Source organism: Scatophagus argus, chromosome 3 (genome assembly GCF_020382885.2).
Source record: "Scatophagus argus isolate fScaArg1 chromosome 3, fScaArg1.pri, whole genome shotgun sequence".
Lineage (NCBI taxonomy): Eukaryota > Metazoa > Chordata > Actinopteri > Scatophagidae > Scatophagus > Scatophagus argus.
In genome coordinates this window covers 16,242,307-16,268,837 of record NC_058495.1, presented here as the reverse complement: position 1 = coordinate 16,268,837, position 26,531 = coordinate 16,242,307, and the positions used below count along the sequence as shown (strand labels likewise).

At 41.6% G+C, this 26,531-nt stretch overlaps 1 protein-coding gene across 4 annotated transcripts in view; it reads right to left on the bottom strand.

Annotated features, from left to right (window-relative positions):
* The window catches only part of foxp4 (forkhead box P4), a 191,745-nt gene that overhangs the window by 96,367 nt on the left and 68,847 nt on the right, over nt 1-26,531 (bottom strand). For 3 of the 4 annotated variants that reach the window (XM_046384179.1, XM_046384177.1, XM_046384178.1), the window contains exon 2: nt 8,209-8,351. The exons of the other annotated variant lie outside the window; for it this stretch is intronic. In XM_046384179.1, the coding sequence (XP_046240135.1) occupies nt 8,209-8,307 (99 nt within the window). In that variant the 5' untranslated portion in view covers nt 8,308-8,351. The remainder of the gene's footprint in view (nt 1-8,208; nt 8,352-26,531) is intronic. 4 annotated transcript variants of the gene reach the window in all.

The window sequence follows — 26,531 nt, the reverse complement described above, 5'->3', positions numbered from 1 at the left end:
GAGAGAGAGAGAGAGAGAGAGACCATAGTGTAGACAGTGGAATCTGCATTAGTCTCTAAATATACACTGATTGCTTGGAGGATCACAGCTAATCAACACCTGTTTTTCATTAGCAGATATTTCATAAACATGTTTACTGTTACAGCTGCACTGAATCACACACATACAAACACTATAGCAAATCAGAGAGACATGCTAAGAAATGTGATTATCACTACTCTCTCCTTGTCTTGGCCTTTAGTAAGAGGGGAATAATTAGGGAGTCCCAGCCAAGGCGGTGGTGTACATGTTAACAAGCTGATTTAACACACTCTCACACACTTCTTCCCACATGCAGGGAGAGCCAAAAAGAGTGAGCGTCGATCTTCTTCTTCTATGCCTCAATGAGTCACTTCATTTTAAGTCGTGACCCAGCGGTCAAGTCCAAGAACAACTGTCGAGTTGGTTTGGTGTTTGTAAATCTGACGGGTCAGCAAAAGAGTTTAAGAAATAAGTTAGGGAAACTTCTCATCCTCCATAATGAATACATCCTGCTCTTTGAAAGAAAAAATATCACCAGGAGCGTGGAGTGGAAGGTGGCAGGATCTCTGCAGGTACAGGCACAACACACTTCTAGAGTCCTTAGGGATGACTGACTGAAATTACTTTTAGTATTTTGTATACCGTTAATGAGAGAACAAAAAGTCTTTATGGATGAAGGATTAACCACCGTTATATCAAAAATAGAGAAGGATTTTGATTCTTACACTTCAGCTGACTTAAATTTTTCTTGAGAAAGTCAGTATTGCTATCTTACCATTTTGTGCATTAAACCCCAGTTTAGATTTTTGACTGTACCACTGTAAACAAACAAATGTTCCGTTTTCACGAAACACACTTTCAGTTTGAGCAATAACATCAGATGCACGCAGCTCATCAAAGAGCAAATTCAGGTCTGCAAATATTTACTTAGTATATTCTGCTTTGGCACTGAAGACATGAAATTAACCCACATCTGACTCAATGAAACACATGAATGTCGGCACACAATATTAGCATATTTTTTTTTGCAGTGAAAGAGTGACTTAACAAATGTGAGACAGAAATGGAGAGGATACATGAGAGAGGAGCGGGATGTGTTTGGATTCTGGAATACGTATGCGTGCGCTAAAAACTACTAGATCGATATTTACCCAGTGAAGGTCAATTTAGCAGCAATACAATGCTGGTTAACTTTACCCTGGTTAGAAAACCATTCAAGACAATGTGTTGTTCTGAGTTGTACATTTGTGGTGTATATGCTTGCAAAATGTTATAGCCTGCCTCAGCTCTTTTAAAACCTACATGTCAATATTTGTTACAGATTTCCAAGATGTGTATCCTATTGTACAACTAACTACACACTTGTGACAGTTTTAAGGTAAAACTGGAACTAACGCTGGGTTAAAATAATCCTAATTTAGTTTGGGTAAAAGTCTAACTTGGTACTGTATGAAGTTTACCCAAAGCTGTGTCTGTGCAGTATTTGTGTGAACTGCTTCAGGTGTGAACCAGTGGTTTTTGGTGAGTGGTGCTCAGCATCGTGGCCTCCATGATGCTACACGCAGGTTGTAGAGCTCCCGAGCAAGACGTTACAGAAATGTGCCAGTCTGTGTATGTGCAACTTAATACAAGACCTTTAGGAAATATCCCTGAAAACCTATCCCTTCATCTGCTCACGTGCAGGACATACAACCATACGTCAAAGACACACACAAACACGGGCACAAAAACACACACTTGGGAGGCTTCCAGTCCTTCCTCAGTGCGATCGTGTATCAAAGCAAACAAATGACATGCTGTCTTCTACTCTGTCCCCCCCGCCCCCCCCAACTGTCTTTTTTGATGTGTGGTTGTGTAAAATGACACGCCGTATCTCTCAAGCTGACATTATCACTCGCCGGCGCGCTCACATCTTCCGGCCGCACGCCTTTCCCACAGGACTCCCTACAGCAGGGGTCTTTGTCTCCAAAAGCATTTCGCACACACACAGGGACAGACACACACACAGGGACAGACACTGAAAGAAGGGGAAAAGCCTCTATGATTTTACCTTTGCATTGTGTGCTGCCAGTAACTGGTTCAAGAAAAGAGAGAGAAAGTCTATGGGATAAAGGGATGGAAAGGTAGGACAGGATAGGGTTGGCTTTCTTTAGCAACCTTTATGGTGTGTGTGTGTGTGTGTGTGCTCTCTGAAGATGTGATGTGTGGCATTTTTAATGCAGGAAAAAGAGATGTAACCCGGAGAGCTCTGTCACATTAGTGTGGCCATCAGTGTTAAGCCGACATACATAACAGCCCTGATAGAATAACGAGCTCAAGACTCTATCACACATGTGGCAATAGGTTGATGCAGGGCAGGAAAAATTGTGAGGGAAGAAAGTGAGGAGAATTTATAAAGATAAAATGAAATGTTCTAATTTGCCAAAATACACAGCAGAAATATCAAAAGGGAATAGGGAATAAAAAAAGTCAAAGTGCAAAGTAAGAAAATAAAACGTATAAATGATTACCAACAGGCCAATGAAGCGTCAACGGCCACATGAATCTCCACTCTGGCTTATGAACTCCCTGCCCTTTGACAAAACCTCAAAGGAAACACTATAGTCTTTGACATTGAAAATACATCGATTTTCTTTTTTTCAACTCTTTTTCAAACAAGTCACCTTCCTCCTTCCCACAATCATTCAAGAATGTGTCACACTTTTTTTCCCTTTTTTGTGTTATCAAAAGCTCTCTTCAGTAAATTACAAGTTCACTCATTTGACCTGATTAAAATAAAAAAACATTTAATGTCCTGTAGTTTTCACAACCTTGGAGGCTTCACATCTTTGAATGCAAGGTGTGTGTGTGTGTGTTTTTCATACAAATTTTGATCTGGAACTCACTGTAACTGGTTATTGACATTTTACAGGATTTATTTGTGTGTTTGAACTGTACTTGTGAAAGGCTCAATGATTTCTTTTGACCTGCACATCTCAGTTAACCAGACTATTCATCTCCTCTTCTTTAACACTCCTCACCAGCTTAAAGAATACACACCTAAACAAGCAGTAACGTCGGTGGTTTCACTAACAACGATGCAGCATGGGACTGTTTATGAATATAACTGTAAGAGTGTCCTTGTAATTTGCTTTAAAATATATGAAAATGTACCACAGATGGACAGGAAAACATATTTCTCCAGCCTTTCAAATATTCATGCATTTATTCAGCTTTTCTTTCTGCACAGTAACACATTAGATTCTATCAGTCTTTTCATCATTACAGGTCTCTCTGTATATGTGTGTGTAAGTGTCTGTGTGTGCGCTGCACAGAGAAAGAAAAAGAGAGACAGTGAAGGGCATCAGAGGTTGTCAAATTGCCACGGTGCTTTTTGTCCTGTCAAACGCTCACGTGAGCCAGACTTGAGTGAATTTCAATAATCATCCTGAAGGACTTTTCTTCTTGGGCCACATTCTGCTAAATGTGTCTCTCTCCTTCTAATTCTCCTTCACAATACGTCTGGCTCAGGCTACTCATCATGTCATTGGTCCCTTTTCTATTCCCCTGTGTTTGATTCTGACAAATACATGGATTATCGGCCGGGGGGATTTTTAAATATATGGCTAATGTGAGCTTTCATGCCTGTGCTTTAATCTGCTGAGTATTTAAAACCAATCTTAAGGACGGGAGAAAACGCAGAGGTCAGGCTTTTTCTGCGCCCGGTGCGGCAGTAACGAGAAGGGGCGAGATTGGGAGAGGGAGACGGCGTTGAAGCGAAGATGGAAGTGAAGAAAGGGAAAGTAAGAGAAAGGCAATAATTTCCCTTCTATTTAAATTCTAACCAGGATTAACTGTGGAATCGCAGGTATCAAACCTCATCTGGCGGCACGGCTAAAGAGAAGTCCTGCAAAGACAGGAAAAGTTGGTCCCCTCACTGTCGTGTGTGTGTGTGTGTGTGTGATAGAAAGACAGACACAGAGAGAGACAGAGGGAATCTGGGACTGCGGTGTTTCCCTCTGCTTTTTCACTTATCTTGTGCCCTCGTATTCCAAGGAAATTGGACACAAAATGACAAAATATATCTCAAACTCTGTTTTACGGGGCTATGACACAGTAACAGTGAGTGATGAAGGCTCCATCATGCGTCTGTCCGCTCGCTCCGCCATCAGAGAGTGACATTGACTCATTTACAGTTCATACACTTTCTACTCCTTATTACTTCTCCCACCTTTCCTTTCATCTTTCTTCCCGTTTCTGTTCCTCTCTTGTCCTCTCATCCCCTGTCCTCTCTTTCCTCTTGTCATTTTGTGTACATATGAAAGGCAGACACGGGGTGGGGGGGCGAGTGTGTGTGTGTGTGTGTGTGCGTGTGTGTGTGTGTGCGTGCGTCAGGCTAAAGAGCAGAGGGTGATTTGCGGCATTACCTCTACAGCTTTAAACTGCATCAAGCAACTTGCAGACCTTTTTTTTTATGACTGCAATATGAGGTACTTAACATGTCACTGCCATAAAGAGCAACAGACATAGAGTCCAGGAACTTGGACTGCACGCAGACCTGCATGCATGTTACTGAGAGAGGCTGATGTTGGAGTTGGAGACAGATGCATAAGCTGAGTTAAGTTTTTATGGTACAGAGTCATGGATCTCACCCAGGATAGCAAAGTGGGCCAAGGCTGATATCATCTGATACACTTGTTTGCTTGTCAACCATACAATCACAGTCTTTCCCCCGCTGAGGAAGTGCTCAAACTGCTATTTGAACATCAATGCAGCATGCAAATAACATTCACCACCCCTTCTTTTTTTTTACATCAGATAAGATAACCCACAATGCCTCGTCTGGCGGCGCAGAGATGTGTTTTGCATCCTCAGGCTATGCTGCTGTTACAAAACATTATAAATAAGCCCTCTCAGCAAGTTCCCTTGGAAAAAAAGAAGAGGAAGAAGTTAGTGTGTATGTATGCACAGTGTGTATGTGTGTGTGTGTGCGTGTACAAAAGCACACAGAGGCTTACTGGTAAGAGAGAAGGAGATGGAGAGAGGATTAGAGAGGGGAGTGGAGGGGTGAGGTGGCCCTTTAATTTGGAAAGTTTGATGTGTATGACGCACATCTGGCTCGCCAAGATGATGGATTCTGCCACACATGCAACATGGGAAAGTGATCCATCCTTCTTTTTCTTTCGTCTATCTTCTCCCTCCTTCTGCACCACACCGGACCTTTACCTCAGCCTTCCCTCTCATCAACAGGCCAACTACATCCCCCCTCCCCCCCATGCCTCTCGCTAACATCACTTCCTCTTTCCTGCTTCCCTGACTCCTCCTGTTGGATTGAGTGTACAGAGCTTCAGCACAAACCCGCAGCCGGACACACAGCTCCGTCCAGTCCTCTCGATACAAGAGCAAACCTTTCAGCGTGCAGCAGCACCTGCAGCTGTGCGTGTGTGTCAAGACGCAAAGCAGTTGATGTTTTTCGTGTTCTACCTCCAGTAACATTTTGGTTATATCTCTATTGAAGTGGTCTGTTGAAGTGGTCTATATGTTTTCTGTGCGCAGCACCTGTAAGTGCTCTTATCGAGTTCAATGATTTGCGTTGTCCTTGTTTGTACATTTCATCTGTTTGTGTACTCATCTCGCTGTATAAATCTTACTGCACTTGGGTGAATTTGCTATAAGGCAATGTAAAATACTTTGTTACACAGTTTAAGTATTATCATCAACACATACTTAAAGCACCAAACGTGAAGCCACTCAGTACTACGCAGAATGACCCATATCAGAACAATGTACATTATATTATACATTATAATCATTTCCAAAAGGTTCCCCAGCACCAACAGTCTCATTCTCAGGATAAATGTTTTCATGCACTACATCATAATCATGACATTAACCTCATGTTAGCAGCTCCAAAATGCATCTAACTTCATTAACAGCAAAAAACTACAGTATTTTCTGGACTATAAGCCGCTACTTTTTTCCCACGCCTGTGTGGACACCTGCGGCTTATGGTCAAGTGTGGTCTATATATGTACAAATATTATTATTATTTTTTTTAATTTGGTGGGTTCAGCTTATACTCAGGTGCGTTCTATAGTCCAGAAAATATATATAGCATATATATATATCATATATATATATATAGCAATATGTATAGCATTAGCCACTAATGGCTGACCTCCTCAGGAGTTTCACGCAGAACATTCATCTCTGTTCTTATTTCAGTTATTTCAGTTTCCTGTGATGCTCAAAACTCACACTTCAACCTGCGATCCATTTCACCACACTTTCTGATATCTCCACCTACACTTTCATCATATTCAACACGATCCAAGCTAATATTTATGTGTCTAATCTAATATTGATTCAGTTCAAATGTGAGAATTGATTTTTTTTTTTAAAGTCTACTACTACACACTACACTACTCCATTTGAAAACAATACCACATTGGCAGTGATACACAGGGAAGTGTTGGCTTGTCCCCAAAAAGAATTTATATTTCACTTAACTCTGTATTGTTTCACAGTTCCTGGATCAGAGTCACCCATCTGAGTTTAAAATATGTAAAATAACAATAAAATAAATGCTATATGACCACATGGTAAATAAAACAGCCTATCTGATTCAGTAACTGCCTTCAAGAGACTGAAGCTCAGGGACAGTGTGGTTTGGAAGCATTCTGATCTGATAGCAATACTGTTACTCAGCTCGGGTTTGATGTAGCTGCTTGATGCGTTTAGGAGACTGCAGACGCAATGTGAGGATTTGAGGTAGCACCTGGTAGACTTCAGTCTGTCACTTCCTTTAGTGTGGGAATTTTCTCCCAAAGAGGCTGGCTCAGACAAAGAAGATATGTGATTGGGTTTTTGACCGATGTGTCCATTTCAAACAAAATTTTGATCAGGATTTGTGCTTGTACATTGATACATCTTTGACCCTTACAACTGCAGGACGGTCCTTACTGCAGACTGCTAGCATGCGACAAATAAAAACTGGTACAGAAGGAGTCTGAAAGAGCATCACTGGGGAATATATCAAGTATCAGCTAGGGCTGATTGGTCAGTCTGATGACATGAACATTTGGATGCTAGATGCAATGAGCTGTCACTCACATGTCAATGTAAGGAGATGAAAGAAACAAGGTGAGAAAATAGTGAAAAACATTTCTGGGAAATTTTGCTAAAGAAAAAGTGGCTATGTGATCTGTCAAAAGCAGCGCATTGTCACATTTGTAACACAATACACACTGGGAATGGAAAGTTGTTCAACCTTCACAAAATGTCTGCATAAGAAAGGTCTAATCAATAAATGTGCCATGACCTTCCAGCCCTTGGAAAGCTTTTCAATCTTGGCCACAGCCATGGCTAACACACAAATATGCACACAATACATCTATGTCCACACACACGCACACATTCCCTCACAAACTACTAGCCTCTCATACCCCACTGTACACATCACAGTGCGTTAGATTTATTATCATTATTAAACCGCAGAAAAGTCAGTATTCACAAGTCCAATCAAGCTGCTGGCCCTTGAGTTGTGATTACAAGAGTATAAACTCACACAAGTATTGTTACGGGTACATCTGTGAATTCTACATAACTGTATAGAGAATGTTGTTCCAATAAAGCAAGGAGACGACTTACTGTGAACTTGTTATGTGTGACTGAATCAATTAAACCAATCACCAAGGATCCACTCAAGGAAGCACATGAAGGAGCCCTGCCTTCTATATCCAAAGACCAAGTTTTGATAACCAAAGGATGAATAGCAATTTATAGTAAAGGGTTTCATGAAAAATGCAACCTGTTATCATAATTTGTCAGTTAAAGGAATTTAAAGGTTATTTTTCTAAATCATGGCACAATCTTTTAGTAGTTCCTTTGTGCCACAAAGCTGAATGAAATATCTTCCAGCTATCAGGTCAGATTGACTACTAGTTAGAGACCAGCCTCAAAAGGTACAGACAAAATTATTTGAGCACAAAAAAAAGACAAAGATTCTCCAGCTCCAGCTTCTCAAATGTTAAGATTTGCTGCTTTTTTTGTTGTTTTCATAACTTTGATAGATAGATTTTTTTTTCTTGTGTGATGAATGTGATGATCACCAGTCCAGGACCACTCAAAGCATGGAAAGAGATCACCAGAGCAACTAATGCTGTCTATATATTGTTTGATCTGAAATAGGATGAAAAAAACGACAACCTGCTGCCAGGTGGAGGGGACCGGGAAACCGTCAACAGATATGGATGAGCGCATTGTAGAGGTTTCTCTGGATAGTGACCCACCACAGCCAGGGAACATCTTGTCGGCACCAGACAGCAGACCGCGGAGTGAACGAGCAAGATCTGGTGACAATGGAAGACATCAATCCAAATTTTTAATCTTCAGAGTGAATTTATTTAAGGTGACAGGGTTATTTTATTATGTATTGAACATATTTAAACAAACAAAAACAAAAAACACTTGAGTTTTACCCAATCTATAGCCTTCCAAATACCCATTTTAAATCATTGGTAAATGAATAAATGAAACAAAAAACAAGTTTTAGCTGTTTATATATCATTTTTCAGATCCATGTGGCTCTAATGCACCATACATCTTACAGAGTGCATAGGAACCACCAAGACATCTGACAAGGCCAAAATCATACAGATCAACAGAGTCTCTTCAGCAAATCCTTCACTTTTTAGTCAGTTAACAACACTCTCAAAAGAAAGAACGAAACTTTTTAAAACGAGAAACAAAGATTATCGCATGAAGTGCTGGTTTTATGTTGAAACTTGTTGCAAGGCAAGACAGGAGCCAATAATCAGCATCAAAATTCATGCTCAGTATCACATGTACTATTACTGAAATTCTGAATAAACACTCTGAATATTGTTAAAAAATATTCAAAGTCTTGTTAAAAAATAAGCATAAACAATCCAGTTAGCTCCACGACTAGCTGAAAGACCTTTGCATGTGTGAACATTAAAACTTATTAAAAAATGACTGTGCACTGCAGGAAAAGCTGACTGCCGTTAAAGGTGCTCTGAGCTTTAACAGCCAGTTTTCATCAGTGCATCCTTACTTACAGTAATTTCATTTTTTTTTTGCAATAAAACATTTCAATCAACATTTGATTATTTTGTTTTTCAAATATAAAGTTTGGTTTCTATACATTAAATTTAATATGCCACTAAAATTGACCTGTGCAATGTGTTTCGCCCGTAACTCCTCATCTAGAGCCCACTAATGATGTGAAGCACCATGTCAGCTGACATCTTCTGAGGGCAAACCAGAGTTGTAAATGATTTTTATATTTTTCTAAATGATTTTTCATCAGGCCCACTGTAACCTCTCGTGCCTCTCCTCATCTTGGCCGGGAGAGCTCGCCACAGGATGAGATTGAGTGCTGTCCATCAGCTTCTCTGTCAATCTACAGATGCCTGGCCCTGAAGTTCAGTGTCCATTTGGCACCCTGTTCACACTGATGGATTTGTAAACATTAGGACCAGCATGTCGACGCACTCCTCTGCACACACACACGCGCGCACACACAAACACAAATACAATTTCTCTCTTTCATACTCGCTCACTCTCGTACCTGGAGTCCAGATGATTATAGGGCCGCAAGGTGCCCTGTGACTCCATCAGCACAAAGGTAATCCCTTCGCTCCAGAGAAGAATCACAAGGGCTTCTTCTGCTTTCTTACTCAAACATAATTCTCCCCATTTGGCATTTTGACATCATATCTTCAGTCTCCCCCTCAGTCACCTCTAGCACTAGTTGTCTTTCTATCTGGCCAAAACACAGCCATAATAACTTTATTTTATTTTTCACCCTCACTCCAATGCACAACATTCAGCCTCTATTCTCTTTTAATGTCTTTTTTGTCCTCCTCTGCCTTTCTTCTTTCTTTTTTTCTGACTTCCAAGGTCAGACAGGACAAACAATGCCACTGGTGTCAGTCTGAATGTGGCTCGCTACCCACCACCACCGCCGGGGTTGCCTTGGCAACGCACTAACCATTAATTTTCAATTAAAGCAGACAAAGAGATGACAGCTCAGGGTCCATGGAAGATGTCAAGAAGCAGTATTAATATACGACAAGTGAGCATAATTGTGTGTCCATTTTCCTCAGCTCTCATCTATGCTATCAGTGAAATGTGAAAGCGGCAGATAATTTGAGGGTGTGGGAGACGCTGGCCACTGTTTTCTTTTAACCAGGACGCCTCTGATGTATCTCTCTGAGAAATATGGCATTCATCATTACCTTTATGAATATTTTGTCAGGGATGTTATTATTTTCATTATCACTCTATCACAAAGATGTTATTTCACTTGCTTGATTCAAATGCTGACATGCACACACACACACACGCACACACACACACCTGTAAACTGTATGTGGCGCGAGGACATAGCATTGACTGTGTTCCGTAGGTTGTTATTTGATTTCCATTATCCGACCGTTATGATGAGACCTCCAAGTAATGCAAATGTGTGAGCTGTCTCTTTGTCTGGTTCTGCAGACCCAATAGTATACCCATTAACGCACACAACGGCACAAGTTCACACACAAACACGCTCTACTATATGCTCACGTGCAAGGCCAATACAGAGCAAAGACTTCACACAGATTGGGGCCTTGGTGAGTACAGAGGAAAAACATGCACAACAATTAAGAGTTCAGCCTTACAAAATATGGGAAAATATTTTATCAGCGATAAGGCAGCAGCCAGTAGCTGATAGGTGAAGAAAAGAACATCAAATATTTGAGGAAACAAACAGAAAAAAAACAATGAAGAATTGCACAGTGAAGTGATTAAACACCACAGGGGACAGTTGGTAGATGCTTTTTTCACATTTTGAGAAGTGGCAAAGTCACGTTCATGTGTGTTTGGCCTCCACTGGAACCTGCAGTGACGTGCAGTGTCTCTACCTGAATAAAAGGCCTGCAGTGTTTACCTGGTTCTCAGGTCAAACCACAAACACATGCTTGTGAAACAAATCTTATCATATCTGAGCAGAGCATCACACCACAATGGCACTGTGCGTGTGTGTGTGTGTGTGTGTGTGGTACAAATAGGTTACAGTGGAAGTGTGACATGCAGGGCCAATTACAGAGGCTGTTGTGGGTTGTTTTCTGTGTGCGTGTTCTTGGTGTCTGTTAGTGTAATATATGATACATATATGTGAGATATATGTGAGGAATATTTCTGGATAAGATGAAAACAACAGTCTGCCTTACCTTATTGGCCAGATTTGTGTAAGAACTCACCTTATTTTTTTCTCCTACCTTCACTCACACTGCCTCATTCACTGTCTCCCCTCACCTCGGTCTGTCCTCCCACAACAAAACCCCTCTTTTATCCTCACTCACCCCCACTTTTCGTTCATCCCCCACTGTTCCTCCCTCCCTCCCTACCTCTGCCCATTGCTGAGTGTGCCCCTTAAATCACACAGTCCCTAAACTGCCCCATAAAAGATGGCAGGTTCTCCCCTGCTACCCCCCCAACACCTCCCCCAGCCCTCACCCCCCATCCCCTCCCCCGTCTCCACACATTACTGCTTTAATTAAGGTAATTACTTTCAGAGTACCACTAATCGGATCCTCTTCTCTCCTGGCGCACGTGCACTCTCTCTCTCTCACACACACACACACAGACACAAAAACACAACCCAGAAGAACCCAATTTGCTCTTTTGGCATTGCACATACTGTATACACATTCATAGCCCGCAATCCCAGCGTAAACCGAACCCCGACCTAATTTGAAAGTCTAAAGCTGGACCGTAACTAATCACAAGAGTGGAGACATGAAGATGCTCGTCTCCACACCTGTGATAAGCAGAAAGACATCAAGCAGAAAAGGTTTCATTGTAGATGAAAACCAAGCAGAAATGCCATCCTCCAGGTATGATGATCAACTGCACTCTTTCTTAAATTCTATGAATTATTTAACACCTATTAGTTCCTTCATACTGTACGTATGCCTAATTAAAGCAGCCCCAATAGACCATTGCTTTAATATAACATTATCTGACTGACAGGTTTTAAGGGCTCCGTTTTATTTCTTTTTAGCTCACCTCATTCCGGCAGCAACAAAAGCCCTGTCATATCTTGCGTGTTGTGAGTTGTACGGCACACTTTTGTTTAAACTGTTATTAACTTCAGTGTGTGGAATCAGCTGAAATCTGGTAACGTAATCATGCAGAGCAAAAAACTCCTAATCGAAATGCTCATTCATTCATTCAAGAGGGATAGCAGAGAGACAGAGGTTGTCAGACCTTAACTGATAAATGGTGTTTCGATAGCTTTATAAAAAGGAGGGGAAAAAAAGAAGTAAAATTTTAAAAACTGTCCATACTTACAATTTGGAATATTTGTGTTTACTGCTGTGCCGACAACAACAGAGAAATATAATTTCTAGAGACCATGAGAGATACATTGTTATCAACTTGTTACCATATGAGGACTGAAAAATCTGTGATCAATTTCTGTTGCCTTTACTCGACTCTATGTGGATAACCATGACCTGGACAAACGAGAATCTTCACAGACAATATGAGCAGAGCAGGGTTCAAGAGATTTCCATGCACCTGATCTTGGTCATCGTCATATTCTCATTGGTATGAGAGACTGATGGCAGAGGAAGTCCATGACTCCCAAGCTCAGCATGTACTGTACAAATCCTAAGATCCACATGTTTTCCTCCAGGCATATTGTTTTCCCCCACTGATGGAAGAGGAAGCGGAAACCAACTCACTGCTAAGTTTTAATTCAGTCAGATCTGTGGATGTACAACTGGTCTGTCACGTGAGACCCAGGAGTCCTCTCCTTGCGCCACCATCCCCCTCTCTTTTCCCCCCAAAGGCACCTTGACTGATAATGAGAGAGGGAATGCAGGTACAGCTAGGACTCAGGGGGGTTTCAATTAACGCCCTGCAGATTAATAAAGAGTAATAAGGTGCACTGCATTTATGTGTGCGTGTGCGCATGTGTTTTCGCATGTGTTCATGTGTATGCGTGTCCATGCATGGTGAAAATAGCCCCTGTCGCTCAGCGTGATGGTGAGAACAGAAAGGGAAAAGGACTGTGAAAAAGCAGTGGCAGACTGTGGCGTGGAGGACCCTCAGAGCACAGCTCTGATTGGTTATTTGCCCAAGGATTTTTTAATTGGTCATCTGCTTCGTGTCACCACACTGTGATTAACAACAGGAGCTCTTGGGAGTCATTTTAACTTAATCTGTGCAAAGACGCAAACACGTGCATGTCCATACATTCAAAAAAAGGGGCAAAGAGGACTAAAACGTTCCAAAATAATAGAAAAGCAAACATCAATAAAGTTATAATCCTTTTGTGTTTTCATATAAAACCCACATCTATAAATGAATATTTATTATTATTATTATTATTATATATTTATCTATATAAAAACACTATAAATGTACATTTACATTTAATAGCCCTTCAGTGTATTTATATTCACTAAGTACATCTCTTTGTAGAGTAGTTCATTATTAGTGTCAGGGTCTTCCTTTTGTATTGGATGCCTTATACTGTATATGTATTGTTGTATTTTCGAATGACTTGGCTGATTACTTTTCACTCTTCCATACAGCTGTATGAATGCAAACCAAACCTTTACATTTATTCTAGTGAAGCAGTTTTGAGAAATGCAATGCATTGGTCGCGGAGGTTAGCAGTGACCACGACGGTTCATCTTTTCATCAATCATCATTGCAGCGAGTAAAAGAACAAAAAGACGCAGCAGTTTGCAGCTGATAGGCTGATATATACATGAAATAAGCACACATTATTGTTGTTGCTGTTTTTGTTGTTGTCATCATCATTATCACTATTATTATTATTATTGTGATTATTAGTAGTATTTTCATTATCATTATTATTGGCATAGAGGCTGGAGAAGCAGCTTGTGACCGGAGGGTCACCAGGTTGATTCCCTGGACCGGCAGAAAAAATCTGTCCTGAAGTGCCCTTGAGCAAAGCACTTAAAGCTCTAACTGGGCGCCTTACAAGGAAGCCCACTGCTTCTGTGTGTGTTCACTGCATAATTTGCTGGGAGTTGCAGTGTTGCTGGGTGTGTGTTCAACTAAGGATGGGTTGAATGCAGAGAAAAAAAATCAGTGTTAAAATATACTGCAAATAAAGCTGATTCTTCTTCTTCAAATGAAAGTCCACTTTCCTAGTTTATGTTTGGTTGATTGCAGAGTTATCTCAAAACTTTGCCAAACAATAGCACAAGTCTCTGCAAGGCTTAGCTCAATTAGAAAAATATGTTTTCTGTAATTCATGTTAATTCATCCTTTAAATTAAAGGGCCTGTCGGAGAGCTGTGTTATGATGTTTCGTCTGTCTGTTGAAACTCCCTGTTGCATTTCCCATAGTGATTTACAGAGCCTAAATAAATGCCAGCACAAACAAACCCGCACACACCCAGATACCTGTCACTAACAGTGTTTGTTCTACAGAGCTGATTAATCTCAGTTCTGGAAGTTTCAAACCAACCGCCGGCTCTATTGTTCTCTCCCCCTCCAATACAGTAAAATACAGCAAAGGAACACACCTAGAGCTATCTCTGTCTACATTAACCTTTCCAGGGTGGATACACAACTTAGAAATGCTGAAAGTAAAGACACCCTGTCTTTTCAGCATTTGTGTAATCTCTGATTGTGTTTGCAGTATTTGCAAAGAGAGTGAGAGGTTTTATTCATGTAGACTATACACTGACAGACCTGAAAGCTTTTGTCTCAACCACGTAGCCTGCCCTGCATATCTGAAGCATCCAGGATAAATATTTTCATAAGCAAGAACTGGGTGTGAGGTATGTTGTTATTAGTGGAGTGGAGGAGAAGGCATTTGTTTTATTTTGCCGTATGTCTCTGGGCGTGAGCATTTTTACACTAATGACTGTGTGTGTTTGTCGTTTATAGAGGAGCTGTACACAATGTACAAGCCTGCAGATCTGAAACACAGATAACGCCTGACATGTGTGGTGTATGCGTGAGAAGGGCTTGTCTGTGTGTGACTTTGTGTGCGCTCTAACCTTGATTTATGGTGTAGTGTGTTTTTTGCTGTGCTGTACGTCTGTGAGTGAGTGTTTAGGGGTGAAAAGGATGCCTTCAAGTACCCTGAGGCTCATACATATATGTGAAAACAAAGTCCGGGCCCCTGGGACGAGCAGCTGCAAGAATGATTGAGTGACACATGGCTCCACCCTGATGCATATATAGGAAAAAGGAATGTATCGAGGACTGTTTAAATGTCAACAAATACCGTAAAGTGCTTGAACAGGAAAAAGCTGCAAGGAAGATTGAAATAATAAACTAAGAAGTGGCACAGAGTGGTCTTTTCTACAGCAGGTATACAGCCTGTGCAGATGCATGCAGAGATAACAACTGACAGACAGACAGACAGTTTGAAAACTAGTCAAACAGAGACCAGATTACTCAGTGAATAGAACCCAACCCCTGCTTTGGTGTGGGTAAACTTTCAGATTCACAGAGATCTAGAACAATCTAGAAACGAGGGAGAGAGTCATAGAGAGACAAAAAAAGTGTAGCAACAGTGTAAAAAAATGCAACAGAAAATGTGACAACAAGGAGGACGAATCCTGATAGGCCAGAGTGTGGAGGAGAGAGAATCAATCAGTCTTTAAGGGCCTGTTGATTAGACATTCTACAGCCTTCTCCATCTTCGTTAGGCTTTAATTAATTCATAATACTGAAACAAATTACCTTTGCATGGATGAAAATTACACCTAAATGTGGCGTGGCAGTTTGGCATTTGGTGATTAAATTATCTCTGGAGATTGTGGGAGTTTGATAGAGGAGCGTTGTCTTGATGGAGTCGTGTAACATTATTAAGTTTGAAATAACAACCCTCTCATTTCCTACACGGGGCCATTTGTAACAGAGCAGAGGGGGGATATAGCGAGGACAGTAGAGAGCGGAGGGGAGGAGAGGGTCGAGGCCTGGACTTCCAAACAACACAGATTCTTTCTACCCAAAGTATGTTATATTTAAACTTGTTGCCTCTAAATCCTGATGGAAAAGCTTCCATTTTACTTTTTAAAGACTTCATAGTATTTGGCTTTTATTCCGCTGTCTGCAACTTTGTGAAACTAAATAGATTGTGCCATATACAGTTTTTTTTTTTAATCCACTTTTAAATGAAAACTGCTTTATCATGGAGAAAAGGCAGATAGTACCCCATCAAACTCAAAATGTATGTCTTTATCAAGCTGAACCTCATTGGCTTTGTTCACCAGACCACCAGCATGGGCAATTCACCACAGACAATGAAATATAATAAAAAATACATACAAGAAGAATACTTTCTCTCAACAATACAATAATAATACAGTCTTGGAGCAGGAAAGAAAGCAGAAGAGCTCAGCAGTGGAGAATGATAACAGAGTTAAGGAACAGAATGGCCAAGAGTCTTTTCTTCTCTTTTTATAGGTTATAGATTATGGTAAGTAGATAGCCGTGCAGCTTTATCTTTGTCTGAGCTACTCCAGTTTGAGGCTTAAAAGAAGAAACGCAACAGCACCTGTATGGTCTCATTCTGCCTTTGTGCAGGCCTGGGTGCCGGGCAAAGATAGTTATCATGTGTAGATGCCACACAGGCAACATTGTAACCGTGCTGTCAAAGGCATGTGTGAACGGGTGATACAGTATGCATTTTCACATTATTGTACTAGAGTGCAGAGTGTGTTTTCAGTACATACAGTATAAGGATAAAATATTTAAGTCCTACTAGGCTTCATTCCCACCTTTATAACACTGCAATCTGATGACTAAACGTGATCATCTATCTAAATAATCAAACAAACTAAAGGGTAAAAATAAAATCTGGTGTCACCAAGCTCACAAACTTGGATTTCAGGCATTAGTTGCATTTACAAGGCCTCAAGCTGAACAGTGCGATTCAGTAAATCACACTAAAGCACACAAACAGAACAGTAAGCTGTTTGCACACACAATGTGTGTGCAGGAATGTACTGCACATGTGTTTACAAGTGTGTGTGTGTGTGTATGTGTGTTTGTGCACAAAATCTTGTTTGCTATCTCACTAAAGGCACTGTAGAGAAAAAACCACCTCCGCAGGCAACAGGAGCCTCCGTGTCAATTATCCTGCCCTGAACCTGCGATCTCCTCTCTTCTCTCCCTCTCTCCTCCCTGCCTCCCATCATCCATAGCTCCTCTAATAGGCCCTCTCTCAGGATGATGAGAGGACATGCTCTCCTCTGATGGCAGCGCAGCACAGCTCACAATGCTGTGTGTCAGGGCAAGATTAAGACAGGGCAGAGGGAAAAAACATTCCCATCAGGCGAGGAGGGCTCTGTGTGTGTGTGTGTGTGTGTGTGTGTACTGACAGGTATTAGACTATCAGGTATTGTTGCTTCCTCAAAGGGAACATGCCAAACACGGGGGTGAGATACTAATAAACACAGACATGAATACAAGCCTCTTTACTACAAAGTGCACGAGCGCACACATACACACACACACACACACACACACAGGAAGGATGAGTACAGGAAGCAAGGGAGCACAGGAGAGGGAGACATAGAAAAGGAGGGAGAAAGAGGGAGAGAGATGTATAAACTGTCAACACTGTCACGGAAAATGGCCCTCAAATTAAGCCGAGCGTGTGGTTCTACAAGGGACTCTGGGAAATTGCCTTTTATCGCTTCCCAAACAATGGACCGTCTGACAGCGTTGCGTATGATAACACACACACACACACACACGCATAAACGTCTGACAGTGCTATGCCTGATAACTCAGCCAGCCGCTATTTACATTATTCCTCCCTCTCTCACACCCTCCCTCTGTCTTCTTCAGCGACTTTTACTGTCCTCGGCAGCCGCACGCTTTCATGTGGTTAATATCATGCAAAATAACAGCTTCTTATTTTCCTGCTGTCCCCCACCCGCCCCTCCACATCCCATCTTTAATGGGGGCTAAGCGCTGTAAGCTGGCTGAGCGCGAGGGCCTCTTATACACACACTACTGTGGTTATCTCTCCTCTGTTTATCATTGTTATTATTATTAATGCTCTGCTGTAACCGCGGAGCCCGAGACGAGAGCAGAGGAGAGGAGGAAAGGAGAGAAGTATGAAGAGGAGGAAGAAGAATAAGTAAAAGAAGAAGAGACAGGGTGACAGAGAGTGGAAGCGTTCCTGTGATGTGATGCTTGTTAAATAAACTCCTATTTACCACCGTGACAGGGAGATTATTTACAAACACGCACCATTACGCCCCCACCCCTCTCCTCCTCCTCCTCCTCCTCCTCCTCCTCCTCTCCAGCTCCCTCATCCTTTGCTCTGTTTCAGAGTCATATGTTTGATGCTCCGTGAGGGCCATGCTGGTCGGAGGATTATGACTGGTGACAGTGTAATGAAATGCTCCTCTGCTGTTCTGTATAAGGATGATAGAGGCCTGCAGCATGTTGTTATCTGAAGGGATTTGTAATGCACTGAAGTCAGGGATAATGAAGGAAGTGCTCATCAGAGCCAAAAAGCCACCATAAACTGTAATCTCATATATGCGCCATTCCAATAAAGCAATTTCTTGACGCAGTCCTCTAGATTTCTCAATCAAACTGTGCCACTCACTCAGTCAGTAGACCAGATATAAAGTGTAGCCTTGTTAGCCTGTGAAAGGACTCTTGTAAACAGGTTTCTTCTCGATAAAAACTATAAATTAACCATTAAACACTTTTCAAAGATTGATTGGTTAAATGAGCAGCTTGATACAAGACTGAGGTTACGCCAAGTACAGTTAATGCAAATGACGGCGTGTACCTCTCTGAGTAGCTTCTCAGCTTCAAACTGCAATTCAGTTCGAAGACCTGCAGAGGCAAAGAACAGCAGCACATTGCTGCCACAGTTTTACTAATGAAAAATGTGTGAATGTGATTTTTGTTTGGAGGGACTCTTTATTCTGCTATTAATGTTTCTTGTACTTGTTCACCTATTTATGAGACTGACTGGGCATTTGCAGTTGAGCATATCACTGGAGTCGTTTTCTATTGCTAAGACTATAGAGCTGTTTGCGAAATGTTGGTATGATCGTGATTGTGATGTGCAAAAATATCAAAAAGTATTTTCTGTATTATTACTTATAAGATTTCTATTGTACAGTTTAACTTCATAAACTACCTAAATAGCTAAACTTCCTGAACAGCTATCAGGCAGCCAGTATAATTACACCATTCACATTATGAAGTTGTATAACAGTACCTCATTGAAATGAATGAGGGGGCTTTTGTTTGTTTGTTTGAACACGGACTTAACAAGATGGCATTATGTGACCCTCTGGAAAATAGCTTAACCAGCTGAACAGTTCTCTGCCAAAACACAAGGACATGTCATTGGCAACACCTGTGCTGTGTCACATGCTATATCAAAACACAAAATAAGTGATCAAAGAGCCAGAGGACACAGCTGATCTACACCCTGTGCAAAACAAGCGGTGAAAAAGTTGCGTTTTTATAAAGGCACTACAATTTGTCAGTCAGTTTGAAAATACTCATCGGCTGTGTCCCTAATTTACATCTCCTTTGCAAACATCACAATCCTCAGAGCCCACTATGAAAACACCATTACATTAACTCAATATGTGACAGTCATAACCACTTTACACCAGATCCAAGCTGCTCCATGGGGTAGAAGGGGAGACTCCTGAGGGACCGTGACAACGTGTTCATCTGGTGCAGGCTACTGTTTACACTGTTAGCTTACAGAGCACCAGTGGCTGTGGGTTTGACTCAATGTCATTTTACTAACTTTCATAAGAACTGTGGAAACTATCAATTTTTGTGGTAGGCCACCTTAACCCTTTACAACAGTAAAATACAACATAAACATTAATGCAGCAGTAGTATTAATCCAGACATAATGTTAACAACGCATATAATAAGGAAATTAAGACAGGGACCATTGTTCCACAAACTATGCTCTTGTACTTTTGATATTTTAAGTAAATGGGCACGTGTGGTTCAGGAGGTAGAGCAGTCATCCACCAATGGGTAAGGGAGTTCAATCCCTGGCCCATGTGGTCTACGTGTCCTTGGGCATGAACCACAAATTGCTCCTTGATGGCTGTTCCATCGGTGTGTGAGTGTATGGACAGTTATTATTCCTGATGAGCAGGTGGCACCTTGAAAGGTGTCCTCTGCCACTAGTGAATGAATGTTTGTGTGAATGGGTGAATGCTGGCTTGTACAGGTCACGTCTTCTTAAACAACAGCATTTACAAAATGTCCAGCTCACTGAATTCACTATGATGCTCATGCCAGCTAGAATTACATTTTGCTTTATCAGCTGGTGGGTTTCAAGATGACGTTAGCTATGCTGCCTTGCAAGAAAAAATGCTAACCATGTTGCTTTTCATTATGAAATCATTATGCTAACTTACGTGAATTTCTATGTTAGCGACACATTTCACATTTTTGTTGAGGTAAACCACCATCTACAGAACCAGATGCTGCTGCTTATAGTGAATCTGATGAGCCAGCTGTGTGTTCGTGGTCCTGCTTTGGACATACAACCCTGATCTCCATCATATCACTGCGCGCATAATCTTTCCTTTCTTTTAAACGAACACCACAAATGGCTAAGTTTTTCAGTACAGATGCAGCAAAGTCTGAAAAAAATGCATGATGTCCATTGTAAAAATGATAATGTGAGAGATATAGATATAGAAATCAATAGCGATTCCTCCAGTCTCCTATAGAGCAGGAGAGCTGGGTGTTGACCATTGCACCTAACTTAATATTCATCACCCCCTTCATTCACACTCATGAGCCTTTTCAGAGGATGGAGAGAGGCTCAACTGAGATGTTTCTGTCTGAAAACTCCAACCCTAACAATATGCCTACAATCCTTCCAAACTTCTCTGACGGTCTCCTCCCTCAGGGTCCTTTAGAGAGAATGTGTGTGTGTGTGTGTGTGTGTCTGTATGTGCTACCTAGAAAGAGAGAGCAATACAGCCTCAAGGGCCTTTTCTTGACACTGGAGGGGATGAAATGAAGTGAGTGAAAGAAAGAGAGTGGAGGGGAGGGGGTAAAGGACAGTATGAAAAAAAAACTGGGTGATTGGATGATGCTGACAGTTCTATGTCATCTACTGGGGTCTGTGTGGTGCAAACGAAACCACACAAACACACACTCATGCATACACACATATTATCACTGTGATGTAGCATCAAAGCATCAGATATAACATCACACTTGCTGCTCGGAAATGCCTTTTGTTCAAAAGAACCAAAAATATGTGTGTGTGTGTGTGTGTGTGTGTGTAGAATATGGATGGTAAGCTAACAGGACTATTCACATAGCCAGTGGCTTGTAATCTGCACCTTGCGTGGAACCTGAACCTCAAGGGTTAAAGTGAAAGGAGAGAAGTCTGATCTCAAAATCACTGCACCCAAACCTCTGTTTGATGCACACACACACACACACAAACACCACACAATGGCTCATTATCTTATGCGTGTGTCACCATGGTTTTATGAGCTCCATAGAGGTCATACTGAAAGGAAAGCCTGAAGCGGACTGGTGTACAGTTCTTTACACTTCTTTGCTCTCCCCTTCCTCCCTCCCTCCCTCCCTCCCTGCTGAGTCCATTAAAGAACTGTAAGTTTATCAGACCTAATTGTAGCGTTAGCATATACAGCTTTTGCCTGTACGACACTCTTTTCTCCCTATCTCCACCACTCACTGTGCATAAACCTCACTAATACTATCTCTGCCATTCACAGCGGATGGGCCCCGCTAACGATGCTAATTAGCAAGCGAACACAATGCACGCTTCATCTCCCCTCCCACCTGTCAGAAGTACATGCGGCACAGCCTCAAAAAACCAGAGAAAATAACTTCCCTCTCTTCTCCTCCTCCTCCTCGCCACCCTCACCCTTTTGCGTTACTGTCGTTTTATGTTTTGTTTGGTTTTGCTGTGAAAACTCCAGGAGAAACTTTGCTACCTGTGCCTTTGTGCGTGCCTGTATGTGTGTGCGCCCTCCCGCCATTTTGTTTGATAAGAAAAGTGTGTGTTTGCATGTGTGTATGTGTGTGTGTGCAACATCACAGACACGAGGAGAAGGGAAACGGAGAATATGAAAAGATCCCCTACTGTTTACAGTTGTAACCTCTGTTCTCTGCCTCGTGTGGGCCTTTGACAGAGAATGTAAAGATTTACTGTAGAGGAGGGGAAAGAGGAATGGGGAGAACAAGAAACACAACACCAAAGGAAGAGAGTGCTGGCCACCTAAAACCTACACCACACCCCTGTAACCATCTTTATCCCCTGGTCCGCACACCTTGAGGGCATTCCTCAGTTCACCTCTCAGATGAAAAGAGTGAATGTAGCCTTTCTGATGCTAAATAGAGTGGTGTGTTCAGCCAGCTGCCCACACACACAAGTGCTTGTTGAGTGTATGTGCGTGGGCTAATGCGTGTGTGTGTGTGTGTGTGTCTGTGTGTGAGTGTGTGTATGAGCAGAATGTATTGTGTAAGTGGTAGTTAGAATGCGACAGCAAAAGCTGAAATGGTGCTCATATTCTGAGGGGCCTGCAGGGTTTCAGTGGTGCTCACTAACGAGGCATTCATACTGATCCATTACAGAGCACCCCCCCCCCCACACACACACACACACACTATATTAAATGCAACATTAATGATGTCCTCCCCACAAAATCAATCATATCCTAAATAAACAATGACACATGTTGTCATAGCTATCATGCTATACTGTTTTAAATTATTTTGAAACAAATAAAAATGACAACCACATATGCGTGATTTTTGAATTCTAAGCATATGATCAGTCCAGAAAGCTTAAAATCATTCTTTTCTCTTTTTTTAGAAAACTCTTTTGGTCACTATGAGCTACTCTACCCCTAGTGGCCAGTTGGAGGCATTATAATGCAAAAGTAAAATATTAAAGCGCTTCCGGTAGAATCAAAAGGTAACAGATATCACTTTTTAACTTTAGTTTTAGAGCTCTTATTGTTTCTGCTCTGCTCCAAAGACGTCAAAGCACACACAGGACTTTCGGAGGCTGCACAGAAGGAAAAACAATCTCCAATAACACAAGACAAGGTGTTACATACTTCAACGAATGAACCTGTTTGTCTTTGATCAAAATCACACATCAAAAGAGATAATATTCTCGGCTATTATTACAACCATCATACCATAAATGCCGTTTCATGGCTTCAGTTCCCACCACAGTGGGCTTGGAGAAAAAAGGCCAAACCAACTCCACTGGCTCTTTTTCGGCCTGAAGGAAATGTGGCTCTAGTCCATCCATCCACTACTTGACTCATTCATTCATTAATTCATTCATTTTCTATACCTCTTATCTGTCAGGGTATGACTCTTGACTCTTAAAGTGAAATATCATACTATGAGATGTTTTAAGAGAGAATTATATGATAAAGATTCATTCCAAAATACAGAATGTGTCCCATCAAATTTCTTTCATCAACTTTAGGCTGGGCTATATTGAAGTCAGCAGGAAGAGTCCTTCAAAAAATGTCTGTTTGAGGACCAACCAGGTAAATGGAATCCTCAATGTCAGATATTGTTAGCAGGTGGAGACAGAAGGCTGTATTCTTAACTTTCTAGGCATTTGACTGTGTAATGAGCACTAAATGTCTGACTGTTGAAACCATCTACTAAATGTGCATTTCTGCGTTTCATGGTCATGGAACTATGCATAAATTTGTAGTTCCATTATCAACTGCATGCAAGCATTCAACGATATCTCTAACTTTACTGCTGCAGTTTGACAATTGGTCAAAAGAAGAAGAAGAATCAGCTTTATTGGCAGTATATATATTTTTACATACACACACTGAATTTGTCTTCTGCATTTGACTCATCCTTAGTTGAACACACAAGAGGAGCAGGAGGGGGTTAAGTGCCTTGCTCAAGGGCACATCAGCTGGCAAATGGAGGGGTGGGCATTTGTCGCATTAATCACTCCACCACACCCAAATTTTTCCAGAGGTGACCCTCCGATCACAAGCCGCTTCTCCAACCTCTAGGCCACGGCTGCCCCCAATATTCCACCCTACCCTACCCAGTAAATGGTGACCCATTAAATGCAATGGTGGGGGATTTTTATTCAAATCATTTACATCATATGCATCTTTGGTTTCAATCCAATAACCAATAGTATCTATGCCTAAGACATCCATGAAACACATGACACACACAGGATACTGAACGTAAGCCAGCGCTCACACAAGCATTTAAAAGTGTTGGCCATGAGCATGTCTGAGTTTTGACCGATTCAGTTTGACACTGAATATTGAGGCAGAGATCTGTCCTCTAACCCCACAGATAGTTATTTTCAGGGATAAGTTGCCCCGAGTTTATACATTTCAGTGACATGCTCTCAGCTATGCAGCCAACATACTGTACATACATGCATAATTTGTTCCAAGTGTTAATGGTAATTAACCCTTCAGCAGCAAAACAACATATCACTCAAAGTGTAGATTAAGCACTGCAGCTACGAGCGCATGATGCAAATCAGACATTCACTGACTGTACATTAGCCAACACTTGGCAAACGTTCACAAAGATTCCACAATATATGCCCCCAACCAATAAAACACTAGAGCTAGCTAAAAATGTCATCTGTCACACATACTGCAGAACAAAGACTTTTGTAAAGCCATATCTTAACAGTGAATAAGAGGTATGGGAGCATTGTTAACTTACTGGTAAACCTGGTTGTTCTGCACTGCTGCTCTCTTTTGTAAGTTGTTGACTTCAGTTTCATTATTCACCTTGCATTATGAAAGTCATATGTCACCTCCTCCTCCTGTATTTGTGTGTTCTGTGGGGAGACGGCCGGTAGGAGGGTAATAATGAGCCCTGTATACGCTGTCACATTGAGGGAATCCAGAATATTTTTTATCAACTTGAATAAACAGGTTTCTGTCAACTACCCGTTGAGGATTTTCCTTCATCCACAAGTATGGTCATCTGCATAATGTAACAAATTTGTTAGATGACAAAAAGTTTAGGGTCTACCTTAACTCCCACTACTACAGGCAAACGTTTGTTTGGGCTAATTTAACTCATATAATATGTAACGCAGATAAAAGATCTTGGACCCGGCCACAAATGTGAAGACTAGCATGATGCTCACCAGGAAGTAACAGAAGTTTATACTTGTTGTGGTCTGGTAGCATTGTCTGCCCTCATCATATAAATATACCTACAACTATACCACTCACTAGCTTACAATCACTCCTTGATATCACAAGTCATGGTTGTATAATAACCTCACAGCAACAGGGTTTCAGGTTAGAGTCCGGATCGGGGCCCTTGTGTGCAGAGCTGGCATATTCTGTTGTTCATGTGCCTGTGTGGGTTTTCTCTGTGTACTCCGGCTTCCTCCCACAATACCAAAAACATGCACATTAGGTTAATTGGCTTCTCTACATTGCCCATAGGTATGGGTGTGTGAGTGTGTGTGATTGTCTGTCTTTGTGAGTGAGCCCTGTGACTGACTGGCGACCAGTCCAGGGTGTACCCCGCCTGTCACCCACTGTCAGCTGGAATTGGCTCCAACCCCCCTCCAACACTGCAGGGATAAGCAGTATATCAAATGGATGGATGGACGAATGGATAGTTTTATAATGTCACATATATGATGCAGTTATGTCTTCCACACAACTTCATGCACCAGCATTTTGCTAACAGGTTTTGTTGACTTGATTTTCCTTTCCCATGGGTAAGTGAGCTACATACTTAAAGGGTTTCTTCAGTACGTGATACATGATTGGGACTCTGTATAGTGGTATTACCTGAAAACTGGCTTGATACTTTATGCTGTTTTCGTGTTTGACTTCCTGCTCAGCTCAAGCTCTACGCAGCTTGATGCAACTTCCATCTAACAGACTAGCTGTATATTTTCAGTGGAGCAGAGCATAGAGCCACTTCTAGGAATCTTCTGAAATGCACTGCGGCACAGTCGGAGGAAGCATTGCCTAGACTGGCCGTGATCACCTCTGGTGGCCGAGTCACAGCCAGAACAGTGGAATCAAACCATCACAATCGGGCTGGCTACATCATCCCTTGAGAAGTTGTGCCTTGGTTCAAGGCAGAAAGTTGGCTAATACAATTACAGAAGTAAGCAGGAGTAACATTATGTTTTGCAGTCTATACACTTATAAGTTTAATCATCTATTGAAAAAAAAAATCAAAGAAACTTCTCAAATAATAAACAACTTTCGGAAGGGACAATGAGACCATGCCATTTTCAAGTTTCTAAATGCAGCACTGCAAAATTGTTCCATTCCTTTCATCACAAGGTCAAGTACTCTGAGTACAAACAATGGCTACAGCCTCGCTGCAAATACAGAAAGTAGTGCTGCGCACAGATTCTCTTTGTGCTTCGTTATGGCAGACTGCGCATGGTGTGTGTCTGTGTGTGTGATAGACTGTGCTCTTTGTGCCTGTATCTTTGTGTCTCTCTCAATCCTTTTA